Here is a 20,490-nt window from a genome sequence, read left to right as displayed (position 1 = left end):
CCCTGTATAAAAGCGACCCTCATAAAGTTTCCAATGATTCTCGGATGACCTTAATACTATGTACTTTCTATAATTTTTGTTTTTTTTATTTTGAAATTTCTATACACTGAAAATCTGTGAAAAAAGTTTTATTAATTAGGCAATAAAAATCACAATGACGAAACTAACCCGTTTTCGTAAAAATAAAATGATTTCAATAAAGTATTTAATTTTTTTGGAACGGGAGCGAAAACATTTTTGAGAAGGGAATTTGGAAGTCTAGGCATTAACAGGGCCTATGACCACCTGTTATTTTCCTTTTTTTTTTTTGTTCGTTTGTTAACGATAATTTGGTAAGTCCGAAATAAAATACTTTTATTGGATTAAATTCTACTTTGTTTTTTTTTTAATATACCAGGGGGTATAATGTGAAGTGTTTCGTCTTGTAAGGACATTATATAACTAAATTAAATATTTACAAAGTTTCCTTATAAACTAACTATAATTCTGTTTAATGATATCATCATAATCATTCCCTTTCCGTTCCTAATGGTGCAAAGGGCATTGCATTGGAACACAAATCGCAGCGTATCTTTTTTGTCGTATCGTATTTATTGTTACACAAAGGTAAGTCGATTAGTCTTACGATTTAGGTACCAGTCTAGGGACTGTGAAATATTCTAGAAAAAAACAAATTTTTAAATTATATTTTACTAACCATGGCGGGAATCGAACCCGAGACCTCTTGCGTGGTAGGCAAATGCACTGACCGATACACCATGAGGCCGAAGTTTAATAATATATGTAGGTGCATAATAGTGTATTTAACAAGCATTGAGGATTTTTATATAGGCCAAAAAATTTATATTTATTAAAATTAATCCACTAGATATAGAGTTATTCAGTCAAAAATTAAATATAATAAAAACTTTAGCACATAATAATGGTTTTAACAATAAAATTACTAACAATATATACGAAATTAATGTACATACAAAAACCTAAAATTAATTCTGTGTTGAGTTAAGTTGATTCTGTTTGAATATATTTTATATATCCGTTCACTTATTTTCCCTTATATTATCAAAAACGAATTTACCCTAAAGATTCTAATAATTTAGATGAAAAATGAGGTCTTTTGATTATCTGGGAAAAGTTTCGAAAAAAAATGTAAAAATCTTCCGAAATAATAATACAAACGTTGCCTTTAAAACAAATAATAACAGAGGGGAAAAAAATGAAAAATTCTATAGATGATATTAGTATTTTGGATAAAAGTGGAATTTACAAATTAACATGTGAGGAATGTGATGCCAGGCAGATCTTTTATTATTAGATTCTTCCATATTGATTTCCAAAATCAATATTGATATTGTAAAGAAATGTTTTTAAGCATAATATTAAGAATAAAATTGTTAAAAATGATCTCTCCACAAAAACGCAACATCTTTGGCTTTGACGTCAAGATTCGTGAGGATGCTATATTTGAATTTCAACGATCACAAACAAATTTCAAAATGTAACCGCATCGTGGCGTATTAAGGGCGTGGCCAACGCAATAAACGTTTTGTTATTTTTTTCTGTTTATTAAGTTTTCTTTAGTAATTCTCAAATGTAAACACATTAAAAAAAAAGTATTTTGTTAAGTGACGAGGACGACGAAGAAAGACGTGGCATAATTAGATAAATCAAAATCTTAAGTCTGGTCATGTCAAAAGCAGGCAGAACCAAAGGGCATGTTTTGACAAGATATATGAATGTGGAAGAAGCTAGAAATTTATGCAGTAAAAAAACGAATCGGGTTGTGGTCCTGTGGCTGGTGTCTCGGACTCACGGACTGAAAGTCCGTGGTTCGAATCCCACTCTACCCCAACTTGATTCCATTTTCTAATAATGAGTTATTTACAACTCGTTGAAAATGGCCCTCAAAATTAAATATTTGGGTAAATCATTAGAACGCAAATATTTATTTTTTAAAAAAAAAATATAAAAAAATGGATTGCGCAAGGATTGATGAGTGGATCAGGCCAAATGGATAAAAAAATATATATGTATTTGTAATTTTTAACATGATTTTAATATGTGTCAAAATAATGTTAAACGATTCCCAAGGAAATGGACACCCCAATAAGGCAATACTGTCATTCATGTCATAAAATATATTCTTTAAAAAAAAGACTGGAAATTCATAAATAAATATTTTTACGAATGATTTCAATTGCCTTTTTGTTACTACATGTCCCTAACCCTAAATGTCTCTACGAGACCCTAGCCAAATATGACAACCCTGTGCGTGAACTTTAAATATTTTCAAAAAAAAATACGAGCTCTTGGGCTTGAAGAGGAACGAACACTTTTGCTAATTGAAATAAACGATCAAGATTTTTGGTGAAAATTCATTGTGGGTTTCATCGTAATCGATTTAAGAAATTAAAGACAACTGGTACTCAAATCCTCAAAATCAAGGACGCCATCCTTATCTTTTTTTTCAATTATAAATTAATTAAACGTCATTGTTATCGTTTCCTCAACCACATTTAATGGTGCATATGGCACTGCATGAAATAAACGCAGTGTTTTTTAATAATTTGTTTAGTGTAGGTACACTTGTGCTAATGAAATATTATAATGCAAAATCATCCCCTTAAATGATTGTTTGGTCAGCTCAATACCTTTCAGGATTTGTACACTGATAATAGAAGGAATCGGTGGACTGCATAAAAATCGTACTCCCTTTTTAATTCTTCCGTTTGTTTATATAATGAAACACTTCATTTTTACTATTGTACAGATACCGGTATCGTGTAGATATTGATGAGAAGATAATGTGTCACTAATTACCCTTTGTCAAAAGTATGCAGATGCAGGTTTATGATAAAGATTTATCAGAGTATCACTTTTCACAATGAGACTTACTCTCAGGACGGTAGGACAAAAACTTTATTTTTTCATACTTATATTATTTACATATTTATTTATTTTTGCACCACAACAGGCCAGGAGGCCCAATTACAGTGGTGAATTACATCACAGAACACCCAGGCTTGAGAAAAACCACATTTTAATTTTTGTGTTCTCACCGGAAATCGAACCCGGAACCTTTCGTGTGTGAGTCAAGCGTCTTGACCACTACACCACGGAAGCCGCACATATTAATATTATTACAAAAATACACTTTAGAAAATACATCTTAAAATTAAGCCATCACATAAATTGGAAAAAATGCCCACAAAGACTTTAGCGTCTGAGCGTGGGCCATTCCTTTTTCAATTATTAAAAAAACTTATACTATAAACATATGGTATGACATGAAAAGAAAAGAAAAGAAAAGAAAAATAAAAAACAAAAACAAATTAACACATGCTGATATTACGAAAACATGATTTATTTGCAGTATATTTTTAATTTTTTTTTTTTTTTAAAGAATGGAAAGAAGTATGTGGGTAGGATCGGAATATTTACAATCTTATGAGTTACAAGTATAAAAAATGTAAACTTAGTACTTATCAATGATCATTTTATGTAAACTCAAATAGTCAATTTCCTTTTCCGCACTTTATGGCACTAGTTTTTTGCAGTCTCAATTTCAGGGCCCCGATTACAATGGAAAGTTAATGGAGTTATCTTCGCAAAGTCTAAGAACAATGGCGCGTGATAACTACTTTTAATAATTATATAAATATTTGCTAAGGATATTCTATCTTTTCTGCATTCTACTTCAAGATTATAGCGTTGTTAACTAAAAAAACTGGCAGTGAAATAACAGATGTTCTGATACTCTGTGAAGAAATATTATTGCATTGACAATTTAAACCTATTTGGGTAACTGCTCGTAGCTCCGTATCCGGTAAAGATTTAAGTCGTTTCGAAAGTACTTTGGTGATGACGACGGAAGTTTGCTGCATCAGCTTCATCAAACTTCGTCATTGGTGATGTGGTGACTTCAGGAAATTCTTCTAAAGCGTCACATCTCAAAGATCTGTAGTATTTTTCGATCTCTTTTGGTAAGACACTATGTCTTACAGCCGTACATCAATATGTTCCGTACATATGTCTTGGCAAGTTGCTTACTGAGCTTTGGGTCTATGTTGTTTGATTGGAAAACCTTTTTTTGTTTAACGCAAGCCTTGCTTGATGTCTGTGGCTGTCGATTTTTCTTTTTATTCTACCCTCCCAGGTGATCCTGCTTCCAAGGTGCACACAAACTCTTCGCGTTGTTCAATGTTTCTCTTTACATGACTAAATTCATTTGGTGCTCATCAGGGCCCATTTTCATTACTTAGGTTTTGTTTCTGTTGATTTTGAATACAAAATAAATACTGTGGCACAAAACAAATTTGAAAAAAGTGCAGATTGAAGAACAGATGAAAGAATTGTGAATGGTGAATGTTACACAGCGTGTAAAGTGGCCACTTAAACCAGCCATTTACAGGTAATAATCCCTGTAGATGCCTAGACTTCTTTATTACCTTCTTTTAAATGTTGCGTCTCATAAAACAAAATAATACGGACCAAAATGGAAACCGAGTCATTGGAACAAAAGGCATAATAGTACTACACACGTGCGTTTCCAGAAACTATCTACCAGCCAGCGGGCCACATGGCGACGATATCTACCTACTGTCTACAAAAGATTATCTTCGGACATCTATCTCCCTTTGTTAACCATGGAGTTGAAACAGTGTTTGATTTATTTAGTTTTTTATTGCTCACTTCTTGGCATGAACACTTGACCAATTTACTACTTTACTCTATTTTTTATAAATTTATTGATAATGTTTTAACTTTACTGGAATTCCTCTCGTCCATGCGCTTTGTAGCTGCACGATGATTGATTATCTAGCTTTCATATATCAACTTAAAAATACCTAAATTTTGTAAACGGGGTCTAGAATTCTAATCGTCTATGCGCTTAGTAGCTGCAAGACGTGTTGTTATCTTACTTCTTTTTATTATTCATATTATCTTTTTTTTTTATACACTAAATTTATTTGTCAATTTTTAAAATGTGTAAATGGGGGCTAAATTTCTTACTGTCTATGCGCTCTGTAGCTGCAAGACGTCCTGTAATCTAGCTCCTATCTGTTATATTTTTTTATTGATCTTAATTGAAAACGAGGAACTAGAATCCCAACCGTAGCTGCAAGACGTACTGGGATATTTATTAATTGTACAGCGCCCTTGAGGTGATTTTCACAAAAATGGCGCTTTATAAATTATCCAACTATATATATTTATATATTAAATGTTCTTCACCTCTGTTGTAATATGAGAATGCAGATTTATTTTGATTATCGAAAATTGTATTCCAGTGTGTACCCATTACTGGAACTTTTATTTTTCTAAACCTGGAACATCACTGCAGAAAATAAATTCGAGGCAGGCGCTTGATACTGAGAAACTCTCATTAAAATTTAGAAAATATTTTATTAATTTTCAGCCTGAAAAGATTAAACTGCATTATTTCCTTATTCAATAAACTTTCAATTTAGTATAAATACGATGAGTGGATCAACATTTTCATCATACCAGTTTGTTCTCCGGAAAAGTAAGTTATTTCTAATATTTTTTAATTTATTTGATTTAATCATTACCTTAAAAATTCACCTTTTAATGAGATTAATTTATTATTAACAGTAGTTATGGAAGGTTTTAAAAAGTCAAAGAATTATTGAAACAGTTTTCGCATGTTTTTCTTTGCTAAGAATTTTTGCAATTCAATTTATTTATTCAATTATTTCATTATTTTTCCTTTTATATTTTTCTGTTCATGGTTTCCCTTCTTAAATAAAAATAAATTCAACATTTTATCTTAACATATATTCAATGTTTAAAATATATATTTAAGAACCAAAATTTATTTACAAGTAATTCAAATAGATCAAGTCAAAGAAGGAATCGTGTGTTAGAAATACCACATTGTAAAATGAGGCTCGCACAGAGACATGTATATTTTATCGGCCCAAAAATATTTAATTATTTTTTTACTGATAATATTTCATTGATGACAAACTTTCAAAATTTTCCTTCTTTTAAAAAACAAGCACTATCCTGGATTCAAACTAAAGATATGAACTCTTTTTTTCTATGATTTATTTTGTTGCCCTTTAATAATAAGGAATATTTTTGTGTTTTTTTAATATTTTTTATTTCCTTTTTTAATTACTATAAAAAAAATACTATATGATCTTTTACATATAATTTTATTTTTTTTTTCTTATGTTACACAAAAATATTATAACTGTCCATTATTTATTATAGGAGCGAAAATTCATTGACATTTTCTTGTATACCCACGAACAGGCCATGCCTTAGTGGGATTATTTTGTTGACTATTTTTACTATTAATATGTTTTTCATTGCTTTGTAATTATACTTTATTTTTTTAATACTCTGTTTTATCACTGATGTTTATTGTAAAAAAATAATTAAAAAAAGGCAAATACAAAGAAAATTAACAATACAATATTTGAATGTGAACAATCGTAGAACGCAAATATCAAATAGTTATATTAAAATCTAAATTGGAGTCGTCTGAAGCGTTTGCAGAACGAAAGCTGTATCTTTATTTTTAACCACAAGAAATATGACCATGTATTACCTTTTCGTACCAAACTCAAGTAGCTTTGTTTTGAACGATGCATAAACTTTCAAATTTTAAACGTACTTGCGCACCAAAATATCTTCCTGAGAATATCATTAACTTTTCAGATCATTGTCTATCACATCTCTCTTCTCAAGAGAGGGCACTTTCCTTTCTTTGACATACCACATCATTTTTCAGCTTTTCCTTTTTTGTTCAAACTACCAGACATCAATAACACAATCACAAATAACTATTGACGTGCCAATAAACGACGTGATAACAATTTCTCACCATGGTTGTTTATCGTATTCGCGATCACAACGAAACATCCGTGAACACTTAATATTAAATGCCAAAATATTTACGTTTCGCGACTTACAATCCTGCTGCGCAATCACAAATTTGAATTTCACCGATGTAAATATGAAAAATATTCCAAAACTTCTATTTTTATTTATTTATTTATTATTGATCATGCTATTTATTGCATTTAGCTGGCGGTTGGCAAGCCAAATGTTAAGAAAAGTAGTCGCCATAGTAATTAAAATTTAATTTTCACATTTTTGCATTAGATACTCCTTTTTTTTACAAATACAATATATTGTATTATTTTTTATAGTAAACGCCGATTTTTTGCCAGAAAACTGTATTTATTTACGAGAATAACAAAAAACAAACCGACCCGAGCGTTGATTTAGAGGTTACACACGCGTCGACTTATGACTGCGAAACTTAAGCATGTTCATTATTTAAATTTATTTCAACAGAGAGGGAAAAAGTTTTCAAGAAGGGAATATGGAAGTCTAGGCATTTACAGGGCTTATGACCTGTCATTGGCTGGTTTAAGTGGCCACTTTACACACTGTGTAACATAAATTTAAATACGAACAACTCCCTAGGGAGGAAATACAGCCAGTCTGCAAGCATTTGGACATAATCAAACATTGTTGAATTACTACCTGGTAAAAGAAGAAGTATAAAAATTGGAAAATTGTTTCCAGGCGTTGCCTAGTAGGTGATTTGGTTCAGCCGGATGAATCTCACCCACGTGATAAAGGTTTCAGCTCTTTTACTTCACAAAAGTCAACAGATGGAAGAGTTGAGGAAATGTGGATGTTCAAACATGGGCAGAATGGTGAATGTTACACAGTGTGTAAAGTGGCCACATAAACCAGCCAATGACAGGTCATAAGCCCTGTAAATGCCTAGACTTCCATATTCCCTTCTTGAAAACTTTTTCCCTCTCTGTTGAAATAAATTTAAATACGAACAACTCCCTAGGGAGGAAATCCAGCCAGACTGCAAGCATTTGGACATAATCAAACATTGATGTTCATTATTGTTCATTGTGATCGCTCAAATGCTTAGCATGTTTAAACACTTTGATAGTTATTTGTGATGGAGCTACTAAATGAGTTACGTTTTGATATAAAAAATGCACATTCATTGGCCAATTTTTTAGAAATGCCTGCAACATTATTTTACATTATTTTATCCTTAGAACTGCAGCTTCCTACATTTTTTTAAACTGTTCTTTCCAGGATTCTCTTTCTGTCTCCTTCCAAACTCTTCATATAATTTGTATAATATAAGCAATTTCATCGATAAGTTTACATGTTACAGATCTAGAAACTTCTGTAGGTAACTCAAAAATACTGATTTTAAAGTTGCCTAGTTGAAGTCATGACCCCACGATATAACGCTAGTTAGACTGGTCAGATAGTCTTAAAATTTTCGGTAGACGTTGATAATGTTAATTAATCAAAACATCTTTTATTTTCAAATTATATTTAAATACTAGTGGACCCGACAGACGTTATCCTGCCCGAACGTTGGCTTGCCTGCTATTATCTTGGAAAAATACTTTTTATTGATTAGTGGGTACCTAGGTACTTGTTTGTGATTAAATTCCAAAATTAAAAATTGTTAATATTCAAATGTTGAATTTAAGTAAGTAGCTAGGTTATGGGTTGAAATCCAAAACATAAAATATTTATTTTTTAAATATGGCATACCTTTTTCGAACGTCAAACTCCAGTCTTCTCACTAACAGAGGGGTGTATTTATGTAGGAATACGATTTAAAAAAATGTATTGAATTTAATATTATTTTAGTACTACGTAAATCCAGTAAAAAGAAATGTATGGGTAAAAATTATAAGGAATTTAAGGAAAGAATCTGATTGAGATTCACAAAAAACTAATTCTGTTTGTAAACATTCATTCAACAAAAAAATAACATCTTTCCATTTTTTCGTGAATGTATTCTCCTCAAATGCAACCCTGGTAGATGGATGAATAAAACGTTTGTTTCTAATTTTTTTTACAATTTAGATTGAAGATTTTAAGATCTACGAACACGCACAGCGCAAAGATCTATATTTTTCTGAAAACCGCACATAAATCGGTTAAGCCGTTTAGGAGTACGGTGACATCACACGTACAGAATAATTATATATTTGAAGATAAGTTTTTTTATAATAATTGCGATGTTTTCAGAAAATTCAGGATGTTTTGCCTAAGGTATTTGGTCGTTTTGTTGATTGGCGTATCCAGTGGGTTCGCAGCAATGCCAAACATAGGGGGGGATCCTGAGCTGTACAGGAACTTCTTGCTTTCCACAGTCAACGGAAAAGCTACTCGTAAGTTTTTCAATTTATTTATTAAGTTCCATGCTTAACATAGTCTCATACAAAATTTACTTCTAAACTGATCATAACATTATTTATCACCATTGTACATCCATTACCCTTATTAATAATATTTAAACCTAACAGTTTAAAAAAAATATATTTATGAAATACTATAAAAGTAAAATATTTAACTGTGTACCGCCTTGTGATGTAGTGGTCAGCGCGTTTGCCTACCATGCAGAGGTCTTGGATTCGATTCCTAACATGATTGACATGAAATATTTATTTAAAATGGTGTTTTTTACACTATAATATTTCATAGTCCCTGGATTGGTACCAGAGACTATGTAATAATATATCACATCAACCATGTCGGGAATAGAACCCGAGACTTCTCGCACGCTAGGCAAATGCACTGACCATTACACGACGAGGCCGATGACGAAAATTATTACCAGTTATAAAATGACTGAAAAAATAATAATTTGATATTAGAAATACTTTGAGCCAGTAAAAAATAAAAACTAAGAAAACATCAAGTTTATATTTGAACACTAACTTTATGGTTATTCATTATAATAAAATAAATAAAACAACTTTGAATAACACTAAACGATAAAAAAAATAATATTACATGTAATAATACTTAGAAAAATAGTATATATTTATGTATAAAAATATACAATGATATAAAAAATTCTCAGATAAATCTATTCAGATACCTGATACAAGAGAGAGAAGAGAGCACGAAGATAAAAATCATAACAAGTAAAACAGAGACGCTATTCTGTGGCGGGTGTTGTTTAAAACAGATTCAGTCTTCAGCCGGTTGATGACAGTTATCGGGGACGCACGCGCGTAATTTGAGCGGCGTATTTGTGATTTTTAATTTATTTTGCAATAACAGGGCTAAATTATATGTTTTTTTTTGCATAAATTATGAATAAAGATTTATTATAAAGTATGTCATTATGGATTGTAGTAAATGGAGATAGTTTGAAACAGGTCGAAGAATTTGTATATCTGGGTAGTATGTTTACTAGAGATGGAAATATGGACAAGGATATTGAAAGGAGGGTTAGTGCCGGTAACAGAGTTAATGGTGCCTTAAAGTCTGTCGTAGCAAATAAGTGTCTATCGCAAGAGGCTAAATTAGCAGTTCATAATGGAGTTCTGGTACCAACCCTAATGTATGGAAGCGAAGCATGGAGTTGGAAGAAAAGGGACGAAAGTAGACTGAATGCTGTTGAAATGCGATCCCTCAGGCGAATGTGCGGAAAAATAATGTATGATAGGTGCCCTAATGTCGAAATTAGAGCAGAATGCAAGGCTGAGTTAAGCATTATCGACAAAATTAAGAAAGGTCTTTTGCGATGGTTCGGTCATGTGGAGCGAATGAATGATGAAAGAACGGCTAAAAAGATTTATGATGCGAATGTGTCTGGTTGTAGAAGTCGAGGAAGGCCGAGAAAGACATGGCATGATCAAGTACAACAAATTCTTGAAAGTGGTCATGTGAGAAGTCGGAATAATCGACGTGCGTGCATGAGAAGATGTATGAATGTGAAGGAAGCAAAGGAAGTGTGCCAGGACAGAGTGGTGTGGCGTTCTATCCTCTCTGCCTACCCCTCTGGGGAAATGGCGTGATGGTTAGTTAGTTAGTTAGTTATGTCATTATGTATTTTTTTTTCAAATGTTTAAACTTTAGAATATTCCATCTTTTACTAGTGGTAACACGATGTTACAACACCACGCGCAAAGGGTTTATTTACCACAGTCCTTTAAGAGTTAAAGCAAAATTGTGTAATTTCAATGATTATTTAAAATACAATGCTTAAAAAAATAAAAATCACAATACATATATTGCTGGCGCAACGAATATGTGACAGATTCAAGTGTAACTGCACAGTTTATAAATATTTATTTAAATAATATATGTGTTGTTATCAAATTAGAAGCCTCTGACTCGAGCAAGTAGAAGAATTTGTGTATCTGTAAGCATGTTTTCAAGAGATGAAAGAGTAGAAAAAGATGTTGAAAGAAGAGTGGATGCGGGATACAAAATGAACGGAGCACTAAGCACAGTAATTTCTAATAAAAATATGTCAATCGAAGCTAAACTGGCAGTGCACAACGCAGTTTCAGTCCCAACACTTATGTATGGAAGTGAAACATGGAACTGGCAGAGGAAGGATGAAAGCCCAGTGAACGCGGTTGAAATGCGATCTGTTAGACGAATGTGTGGGAAATCAATGTATGACAGGGTTACGAATGATGAAATCAGGCGAGAGTGTAAATCTGAGTCAAGTATAATTGATAAGATTAAGAAAGGGTCTCTGAGATGGTTTAGTCACGTAGAACGAATGGACGACGAAAGAATGGTAAAACAAGTATAAATGGCGAAGATGAACGGCAACGTGAGACGAGGATGACCAAGGAAGACGTGGCATGATCAGATAAACTAAAATCTTAAGTCTGGTCATGTCAAAAGCAGACAGAACCGGAGGGCTAGGATTTTATGCCAGCATAGACGTGTGTGGCGGTCCATTCTCTCTGCCTACCCCTACGGGAAATGGCGTGATGGTAGTAATAGTAGTAGTAGTGAGGGCATTTAAACGTAAAACTAAATAAATGATTTTTTGTTTTAGCACCGTTAAACAATTTCTTAGCGGAAAATCAAAATGTCTGGGAAAGGAGCGGGAAGTTTGAGGGAGACATCGTCTTAACCCCAGAGCAGATTCAGGCCAGAGTGGATAGTTTTTCTGGGATGAGAAACGCCATACTTAACACCGCTGGACTTTGGCCAAAAAAAAAAGTGTACTATACCGTTAGCAATACTTTCAGTAAGTTTTACAATTCAATGTTACCATTTAATTAATTATATTTGCATAGTATAGATCAGGAAAACAAATATAAAAAACAGAATATACGAGTTGACATGTAATTTATGGTCCCGGTTCATATTTAAGACAAAGTGGGAGAGAAATTAAATATAAACTGAATGTACATTCAGCTTCACGTGGATTAAATAACGATATATCAAACTATCCATTACAATGAAATGAATTAAAACATAATTTTGACGAATCAAAAGACAATATTTAACATGTAGGACATAAAGGTCCAAAGTGAGATAAATTAGAAAATGAAGAAATTAGTAGGATAAAAAATAATTGCGATAGAATTTTAATTGAATGAGGTGACATTCATTTTCATGAAATTTTGAAAACATAGAATTTTTAGGTGATTTTACAGTTTTTTGTAAGAAAGCGGCTTGGCTATTTTAAGCAGAACATAGAATTGACCTGCTTGAACTTGATAACACCAATATTTCAATTATTTGAATTTTTCGAGCAGCGTTTATTTAATAATTAAAAAATACATATAAGAATTTGCTACCCACTAAGTCCAAAGACTTTTCGGTGGGACACATTTTTTTTATGACAGGTAGATATTACATTTATTTTATTTTTATTTTACAAATTTATTTATAAACAGGCACTATAAAGCATCTAGAAGATATTTCTTCAGTTCTTTTTTTTTCATTTGAAGATCTTTCATGTTAATGATGGTTTGTGGGAGATCATTGAACAATCTTGGAACAACGCAATTTAATGTTTGCTCTCCGAAGTAATTTGTAATTCGGGAACAAACAGGGAGCCCTTAGTTTTTAATCTAGTGTTGTGAGTATGGGACACTCTTTTTTTATATTCCGGATCAACAAAGTGATCTACAATCAATTTGTAGTCACAAAGTTGTTTTACCGGCAGGACATTAAAGAATTTAAAAAAAAAAAAAAAAAAAAATAAAAAAATATACACCTTCGCCCATATGTTTCGCCTCACGGATTATGCAATCCGGTACAATCCCCCTCAACAGTCTCACCTGAATATCATAAATTTTATCCAGTTGAGAATGGAAAGGGAGACCCCAGACACGCACTCCGTAAGATATAATGGATTCAATGAGCGAGGTATATACGTATCTTAATGTTTTGAAAGGTAGCATGCTTTTGATTTCATAAATCACCTTAAGCCAGTATCTTAATCTGTCGCAGATTCCATCAATATGAACACTCCAGCTAAATTTAGAATCAATAATTAATCCCTAATATTCATGATTATTTACAACATCTATAATAGGACAATTACGTTTATCTGGTTCTATATTTGAATTTGAATTAAGGAAAAAATTTATATGAGCTGGTATTTCTCTTTAAAATTCACATTTAGTAATATATGGTGAGGAGACATGTACAATTTAAGTTTTTTTAAATTTATTACTATGCCGTAGCCATGCGCCTATTTAATGAGATTTGAAAAATTTTCTTGAAGCATTTTTTGGGCAGGTTTTACATTTAAATGGCGTATTACAAGGGCAGTATTGTCTGCAAATTGGAAGCAATTCAAAAATTTTACATGGTTTTCCATTGAACCACAATATATTAAGTAATGAATCGGTCCGAAAGCTGATCCTTGAGCTGTTCCCATAGACACAACTCTTTCATTACTAAAATTTTCTCCAACTTTTACTTTCATGCCACGATTTGTGTTGCTTTCTGCAAAACTACGTTCAATTAAATGTTAGTTAGGAAATACATATTTAGGCAGTTGGAAATATTTGAACGGACTATAATAAGGATTAAGTTATATTTTTACAAATTTTATTTGTTCTTGTAGCATCTGCACAAAAAGCAGCCATCAAAGCAGCTTTGGACGATATTTCTAAAGTATCTTGTGTTAGATTCTATAAGAGGTGGTTCTGGAATCCCAACTATATCAACGTCATCGTAAGTTTTGTTTTTTTTTTTTAATTTACTCTTTTAATTATAGTAACATCAAAAAATAATAAAGGTTATATCAAAAATATACCGTTGAAAAAAATACTTTTAAAAGTGTCCTCGGCACCGGTATGCCTGTATCAAAAAGCTTCATTAGCTTACACCCCGGGCGACGACAAACTGATGAAGCATTTACAGGTGTTAAAGCATCAAGAGCCTTACTTTTAAACCTGGTATAAAGTTACTAATTATGGTATTCCCATCTTTATTCTACTATTATGTCTAGGCGCAACTTCAAACCGAGTTTATAATTATTTAAAGTCCCTTAAAACTAACTACGTTACAACACAATTAAATAGTTATGTTCATGTGAACTTGTGGCGTTAAAAGTTATTCATTTTCAATAAAACCAATTTTTCATCTTTTAAGAAACTTTGCTGTAAAATTAATTGATTTAATTTTTACCGCGTCTGAAAAAAAAAAATCAAATTTCCCATAGCGCTAAACTTTTTCACTTTGGAAAATTGAATTTATCGCTGAACAGGCACCGTAGCGCAGTTGGTTAGACGGCCAACTGTGAAACTGGCGTCACGAGTTTGATTCCTGCCAGTTGCAAGAAGAAAATCCAAGAAATATTTTTTTCTCAATTTGTCTGTGTGTTGCGGTGTATTTTTTATTACCTCCTTCCATATCCCCTCTATGCCTCCAGCTGACAAGCCTCTAAATAAAATAAATTAATAAAAATTAGTACCTTTGATTTACCAAAAGCAAATTTGATTTTAGGGCAATAATTCAGGTTGCTATTCTTATATTGGAATGACCAAAGGAGCTCAGGTCCTCAATTTGGAAGCTGGTTGCTTCGTCCATGGAATCATTGTCCACGAGTTCTTGCATGCTCTCGGCTTCGTCCACATGCAGAGCACCCACAACAGAGACGACTGGGTTACCATCAACTGGCCTAAAATCATTCCAGGTACAACTATTAATATTTTTACATTTAAATTTAAAAACAAATTAGTGTGAAGTGAATAATTCCTGTTGAAGTACATCCTCAATGCATGCCACTTTTCCCACCGCGCTTCAAAAATGGAATTTGGAATTGGTTAACATATTGCAGTAAATATATTTATTAGTCTTGTATTTTAATTTGCTGCAAACAGAGGGAAAACATTTTCAAGAAGGGAAAACTCCCTAACAAGGAAATCAAGTCAGTCTGCAAGCATTGGGACATAGTCAAAACATTGTTGAATAAGCATTGTACACAATCAAGATAAAACAATAAGCAACTCCGATTTTAAAAAGGGAAAACACTGAACTTTACTTACTCTGATTGACAAAATTATGCTCTTTCCAACATGTGTAGATTAGTCAATTCGTCACAAAACTTGGAATTCTTCGAGATAGATCTTCCGGATTTTCGTAGATCTCTTTGCCTTTAAAATAGTGTGAGATAAATATAGATTGACATGGGTTGGCTCGAAGTCTTATATATGGATTGCGTTTTTTAATATATTGTAAACTTTAATTATTTTTCTGATTGCGTCACTTACCAGTTGGCAGATGAACGCTCGAATTGGCCCAGTTTGCGGAGTACGTTATCTTTATTTACTGTGCCACTGAACCCTAATACAATGAATGCAATTATCTACCTTGTGTTGGAGTTTTGGTACCTTGTTCGGAACTTCTCTGGTGGCAGGCAGGATCAGATCTTGTGGTCAGAAAGAGTGGCATTTGACGTGGTTTCTTGATTATGATATTGAATATTATATGCGATTACATGAAACAGAAACCGAAAATAAGTTACTGATCGCAAAAATTACTTATTCGTGATTGCAGTGAGGATATTAAGAACACATGCACACACCATTAAAGTTCAGTCGTTATTATTGGGTCGTGAGACAATGTTAACATCTTAACCAGGGTCCAGTAGGTAGCAAATAAATTTGAACGCCTCAGCATGGTAAATATGATACACACACATATAGTAAATGTGGCGAAACCGATTGCTCTTTTTTGTCTTTGCTACATAACTTTATGTTGATCACTGTTTTTAAGAAGACCAACAAAACCAGTAGCCAAATGCCTTTTTTTAAAGTTCGATTTGCACATTTAACTTAAAATGAATAATCCCACTGCCTCATGTTATACTACGGACAAGATGCGAATTTAACTCAATAGAAATATTACTTTTGCTGCTGGTTTTGTTGTTCTTTCCAAAAACAGTGATCATGGACAGTGGCGGTTTTGCATTTTATACGCGTTAGACATGACTAAGCGCATGAATTAAGTGTCATTATTTTTAAGGGCTCAGGACAATAATATGTCAATGTGTAAAGCATGTAATTTTTAATAAACCCGCCAAGTTTAAAGTATGAATGTTTTGATCTATTGTAAACGTTATTATGATGGTACTTGTTTAAAAATTAAAATCGTGTTTATTTAATCTTGTTTTTACAGGCAGGGAAAATAACTTCGTAAAATACACAACTGATCAAGTTACAAACTTCAATGTTACATACGACTACGGGAGTGTTCTTCACTATTCACAATACGCTTTTAGCGTTGATGGGTCTCCAACAATAACCCCATTGAAGGTAATTGATTTATTTATTTAATTTATTATTATTACTCTCACAGATAGGATTTAAATGGGTTTTTTTTAGTTTTGATGATAAATATTATTTTCTATATGAATATGTCATGTTAATTTTAAAATATATGACAAAAAAAATCAATTTATATTTTTTTTAATGTCCAAAAGTCCGCTAAGAGATTTTAAAAGATCGGATTTTTTAAAATCTACAGATTTTTTAGCCACTTCTATTGATTTCAATGCCCTAAATAGTCTTCATTTTCACCTTAGCAAGCAAAATATACATTCGCTCAAACTAATTAAAAGATTTGATCACTTTGGTGATGCAGATTAAGTGATACGTATCCTCTCAGTGACAGGGTTTTACCCACGTCTACTTTTCAATATGATTGACGTAGTTTCTTAGGTTAAATTTCTAAGTCGGAAATTGCTATCGTTATACGATCTGCATGCACCGATCAAAAAAGTGTATACTAAACACCCTCCAACCCCTTGGTTTACGCCAGTATTTTTTCATGTAGAAACAAAATAGGGCTCACATTGGGAAACCTACAGGACCCTGAGAAATAGATGAAATCAGATGTGTCGTAGTTGCAAACGTAGATTATTTCATGAATCCTGAATAACGCTGGTCCTCACGAATCCTGGAAGTTTTTAAAGATACTAGGATTTTTTAAATCTAAAGATTCTTCAGATACTTCTATTTATTTAAATGTCTTAAATAGTCAGTTTTCCAAACCTTCTATCCAGCTCGATAGCCTTTTAAAGTCGACCACTTTAGCTCAAATAAAACCTCTCTCGCTACCTGATTGTCAACCATTTTCTTTCATTTGTGTCACGGAAACAGAAATAAACAAAAATCTTCCAATTCCAATTCTTGTGGCTGTTACAAAATTAGTATTTCTATGATTACCTTGATCATTGACTCTATTCTACCCGTTATTACTTACATCATCAATTACTGTTTGACTTTACAATTCATCTCGTCAATGTGTATGTATCTTTTGATATATATTTATGGTTTTTTAGCACAAAATTTTGACCAATCTCTTTTTTTGACCAGTCTGATTTTTGGTTGGCTGGGAGATATTACTTTTAGTAATAAATCCGCCGAATTACTTATTCTTTATTCTTGAAGTTTTAAATACATGAATACAATAAATGAAACATTATTTCTGAAAAAAATGCAGATTTAACGAGATACGCATCATTGGAAAAAATATAAAGAACTAGCAATACCAATTTTCGAATCTAACTTATTAACCCTGCGTTGCCAACCCTCATTAAGGAAAAATCAGTAGATTCTGAAAAATCCGTAGATTTTGGTAGGGAGAGTTTACATTATAAAACACCAAATATGTAGATGTAAGTGTTCGTTTGTCCGTTTGTTCGTTCCAGCATCTCCTCCAAAACGGCAAGTCGTAATAACGTGAAATTTGGGCACCTTATTAAGATCAAATTTGTAGATCAACTGAAATATTTTCTAGTCAAAATTGACTTGATTTTGAGTCGATTACGACTCAATTTTTTTAACTGTAAGTTACAGAGACGTAAAATTTAGAACGAAAATGTAAATACCATTTTCAGGTCAACCTTGCTGTTTTTGAATCAAGTTTGTATTGGCCGTCCTCCCTATTATTTATTTTTATTTGAAATTCTTACTTTTTAACGGTCAGTCGTAGCGACGTGAAATTTAGAAACAGCACTTGAAATGCTATTTATAGATTGACAATACTATTTTCGATACTTAATTTACCCGGCCGTCCTCGCTTAACTCACCTTATAGACGGTGAGTTAAGACTCATCTCTAATAAATTTAGAACATAAATGTAAAATGCAATTTATAGATCAATCGCACTATTGCCATCAACCGCAAGCCAAGCAAGACCCTTCTCGATACAAACTCGATTTTTTAACTGATAAAATTTTTACTAGTTCTATATATATATAATTTAACTTAAAAATGTCTTTCTTGCTTACCGTAACACTTTATTTATTGTTTGCCTTACAGAATTTATTTCATAAGCTTATATCTTTGCATTTTTTGTTTATATGCTTACTGTTTTTTCTTGCATACCTTTGTTATTATTGTTTTTTTTTTTTTTACTTTGTAAAACTTTTTATCATATTCTTTCTAACTAATTTCACATATTTGTTCTGTATATTCTGTTTATTATTTAGTAAGTTAGCATGTAATTCATTTTTATTTTTTGTAAATGCCTTTTGGGCGTTAATGAACAAAATAAATAAATAAAAATAAATAAATATCGGAATATGCATACCTACATGTCAATGTTTAAAAATCTGTAGAATTTCAATCGAATTCGGTAGATCGGTAGATTTCTTCAAAATGTGTAGATCTACCGAAAAATTGGTAGGGCTGGCAACGCTGAATTAAGAAGTATTTTTTCAATTCACTTGTTTTAACTTTACTGCGTTGTGACTCCACTACATTCAATTTTAAGCCCGGCACTTTCGTTGAAACATTTGAAATTGGTCGTGGCATGAAATTGGAAATGAGATGAGTTGAGTTGGATTTTAGAAAAATAATAATCTTTATTTTTCAGCCCACCACTTTGACATTGGGTCAACGTGTTGCAATGAGTGCAGGAGACATTATGAAACTCAACATGCTGTACTCCTGCCCGGGGTTCGTCTAAAGAAGATATTATTATCAAAGTTATATCAAAATACATAATATACACATATATAAAGGATAAACAAAAAAACAAGTTCGCCAAATCCAACAAAAAAATAAGAATGCATTGTACACGACACTGTTAAAATTCAAACATCATACTGATTATCAAAATTCAAACTAGAAAAAAACACATGATCGTAAATATCTTTGTTTGAACTAGAAAAAATAATACATTGAACTGATTGTCAAAAGTGTACTGGTTGCCGAAATTTTGACTACGAAACGAATAAATTAAATGTACAAATTTTCAATAGAAAAATTATACATTCTACCTGTTGCAAAAATTCACGACGTTTTTATTACTTTCCAAAAAAATTTAAGTTTGTAAGTGAAAATTCTTGATGGAAGTTCATTGTAATTTAATATATAAATAAAAGACAAGTGATACTTTAATCTACTTCACTAAAAATTACTGCTAAAGGGCACTAAAAATAAAATACTTAAACTCATTAAAATAGCATTATATCAACTCATTAGTTACAAAAAATTAAATATTTTCGATAGTAATCCTTAAGATAAAAATAACTTTATTTAATTTACTTTCATTAAATTTTAAATTATCTATCCTTACCTCTGTATTGTATAAATACATCGAACTCCTCAATAAAGATACCAGTCTCGAAGATGTCGCGAAAGCGATGAAACCGGTCACTGGATATTCCAAATTTGTAAATTAAAGTATTAATATTTATACAATAAATTCCAAATAAATTTAATATCTTAAAAATAAATTTATTTGTATTCTGTCTTTTTTTCGTGATATACATAAAGATTCCAACGGACAAAGTAAAATTGTGTGTGAAAAAAAAATAACAAATATGAATGATGGTTATAAATTTCGAATGAATACAAAAATCTGATGAAACAATGCATTGATATGATGTTTTTTACACGATTTATTGTCTTTGTTATTTTTTGTTTGCATGTATGTTTTGAAATTTTGAAATATAACTGATTGTTAAAAAAAAAAGAACTTGCTTATTTATTTACTTTCGATATATTTTTGCGCATAGAAAAATTTGTTCAGGGTTGCAAAAGGTTGGACTGAAATCAAATCGGCGCGACACTGCCTTACCTGTGCATACAATAGGTAATATTATAAAGTATGGCAAAGAATTCAAAAAAAGACATTTAGTTACAAACTTTCGTTAAATTAAGTAAAATATATCACTATAGTGAAAACATTTTCAAAAGATCCTCCAAATAAACAAACTAAATG

General features: G+C 31.8%; 1 protein-coding gene across 1 annotated transcript; it reads left to right on the top strand.

The window, feature by feature from the left end:
* The first annotated feature begins 9,069 nt into the window (after positions 1-9,069).
* On the top strand, positions 9,070-20,207 carry LOC148274539 (zinc metalloproteinase nas-13-like). The gene is made up of 6 exons (XM_088236965.1): positions 9,070-9,206; positions 11,846-12,040; positions 13,877-13,986; positions 14,761-14,950; positions 16,435-16,571; positions 19,138-20,207. The coding sequence occupies exons 1-6, from the start codon at positions 9,074-9,076 to the stop codon at positions 19,228-19,230; spliced, it is 858 nt and encodes a 285-aa protein (XP_088093091.1). The 5' UTR covers positions 9,070-9,073; the 3' UTR covers positions 19,231-20,207.
* The last annotated feature ends 283 nt before the right edge of the window (positions 20,208-20,490 follow it).

This window comes from Micrasema longulum, unplaced genomic scaffold (genome assembly GCF_059751315.1).
Source record: "Micrasema longulum isolate JH-2025_06_02 unplaced genomic scaffold, ASM5975131v1 h1tg001627l, whole genome shotgun sequence".
Classification (NCBI taxonomy): domain Eukaryota; kingdom Metazoa; phylum Arthropoda; class Insecta; order Trichoptera; family Brachycentridae; genus Micrasema; species Micrasema longulum.
Note: the sequence above shows the minus strand (reverse complement) of the source record. Positions and strands in the feature narration are given on the sequence as shown.

Coding starts and splice junctions, on each gene's coding strand:
- LOC148274539 (XM_088236965.1), top strand. CDS start 9,074: ATGTTTTGCCTAAGGTATTTGGTCGTTTTGTTGATTGGCGTATCCAGT. Junction 9,207..11,845: donor AGTCAACGGAAAAGCTACTC/GTAAGTTTTTCA, acceptor TTTTTGTTTTAG/CACCGTTAAACAATTTCTTA. Junction 13,987..14,760: donor CCAACTATATCAACGTCATC/GTAAGTTTTGTT, acceptor ATTTGATTTTAG/GGCAATAATTCAGGTTGCTA.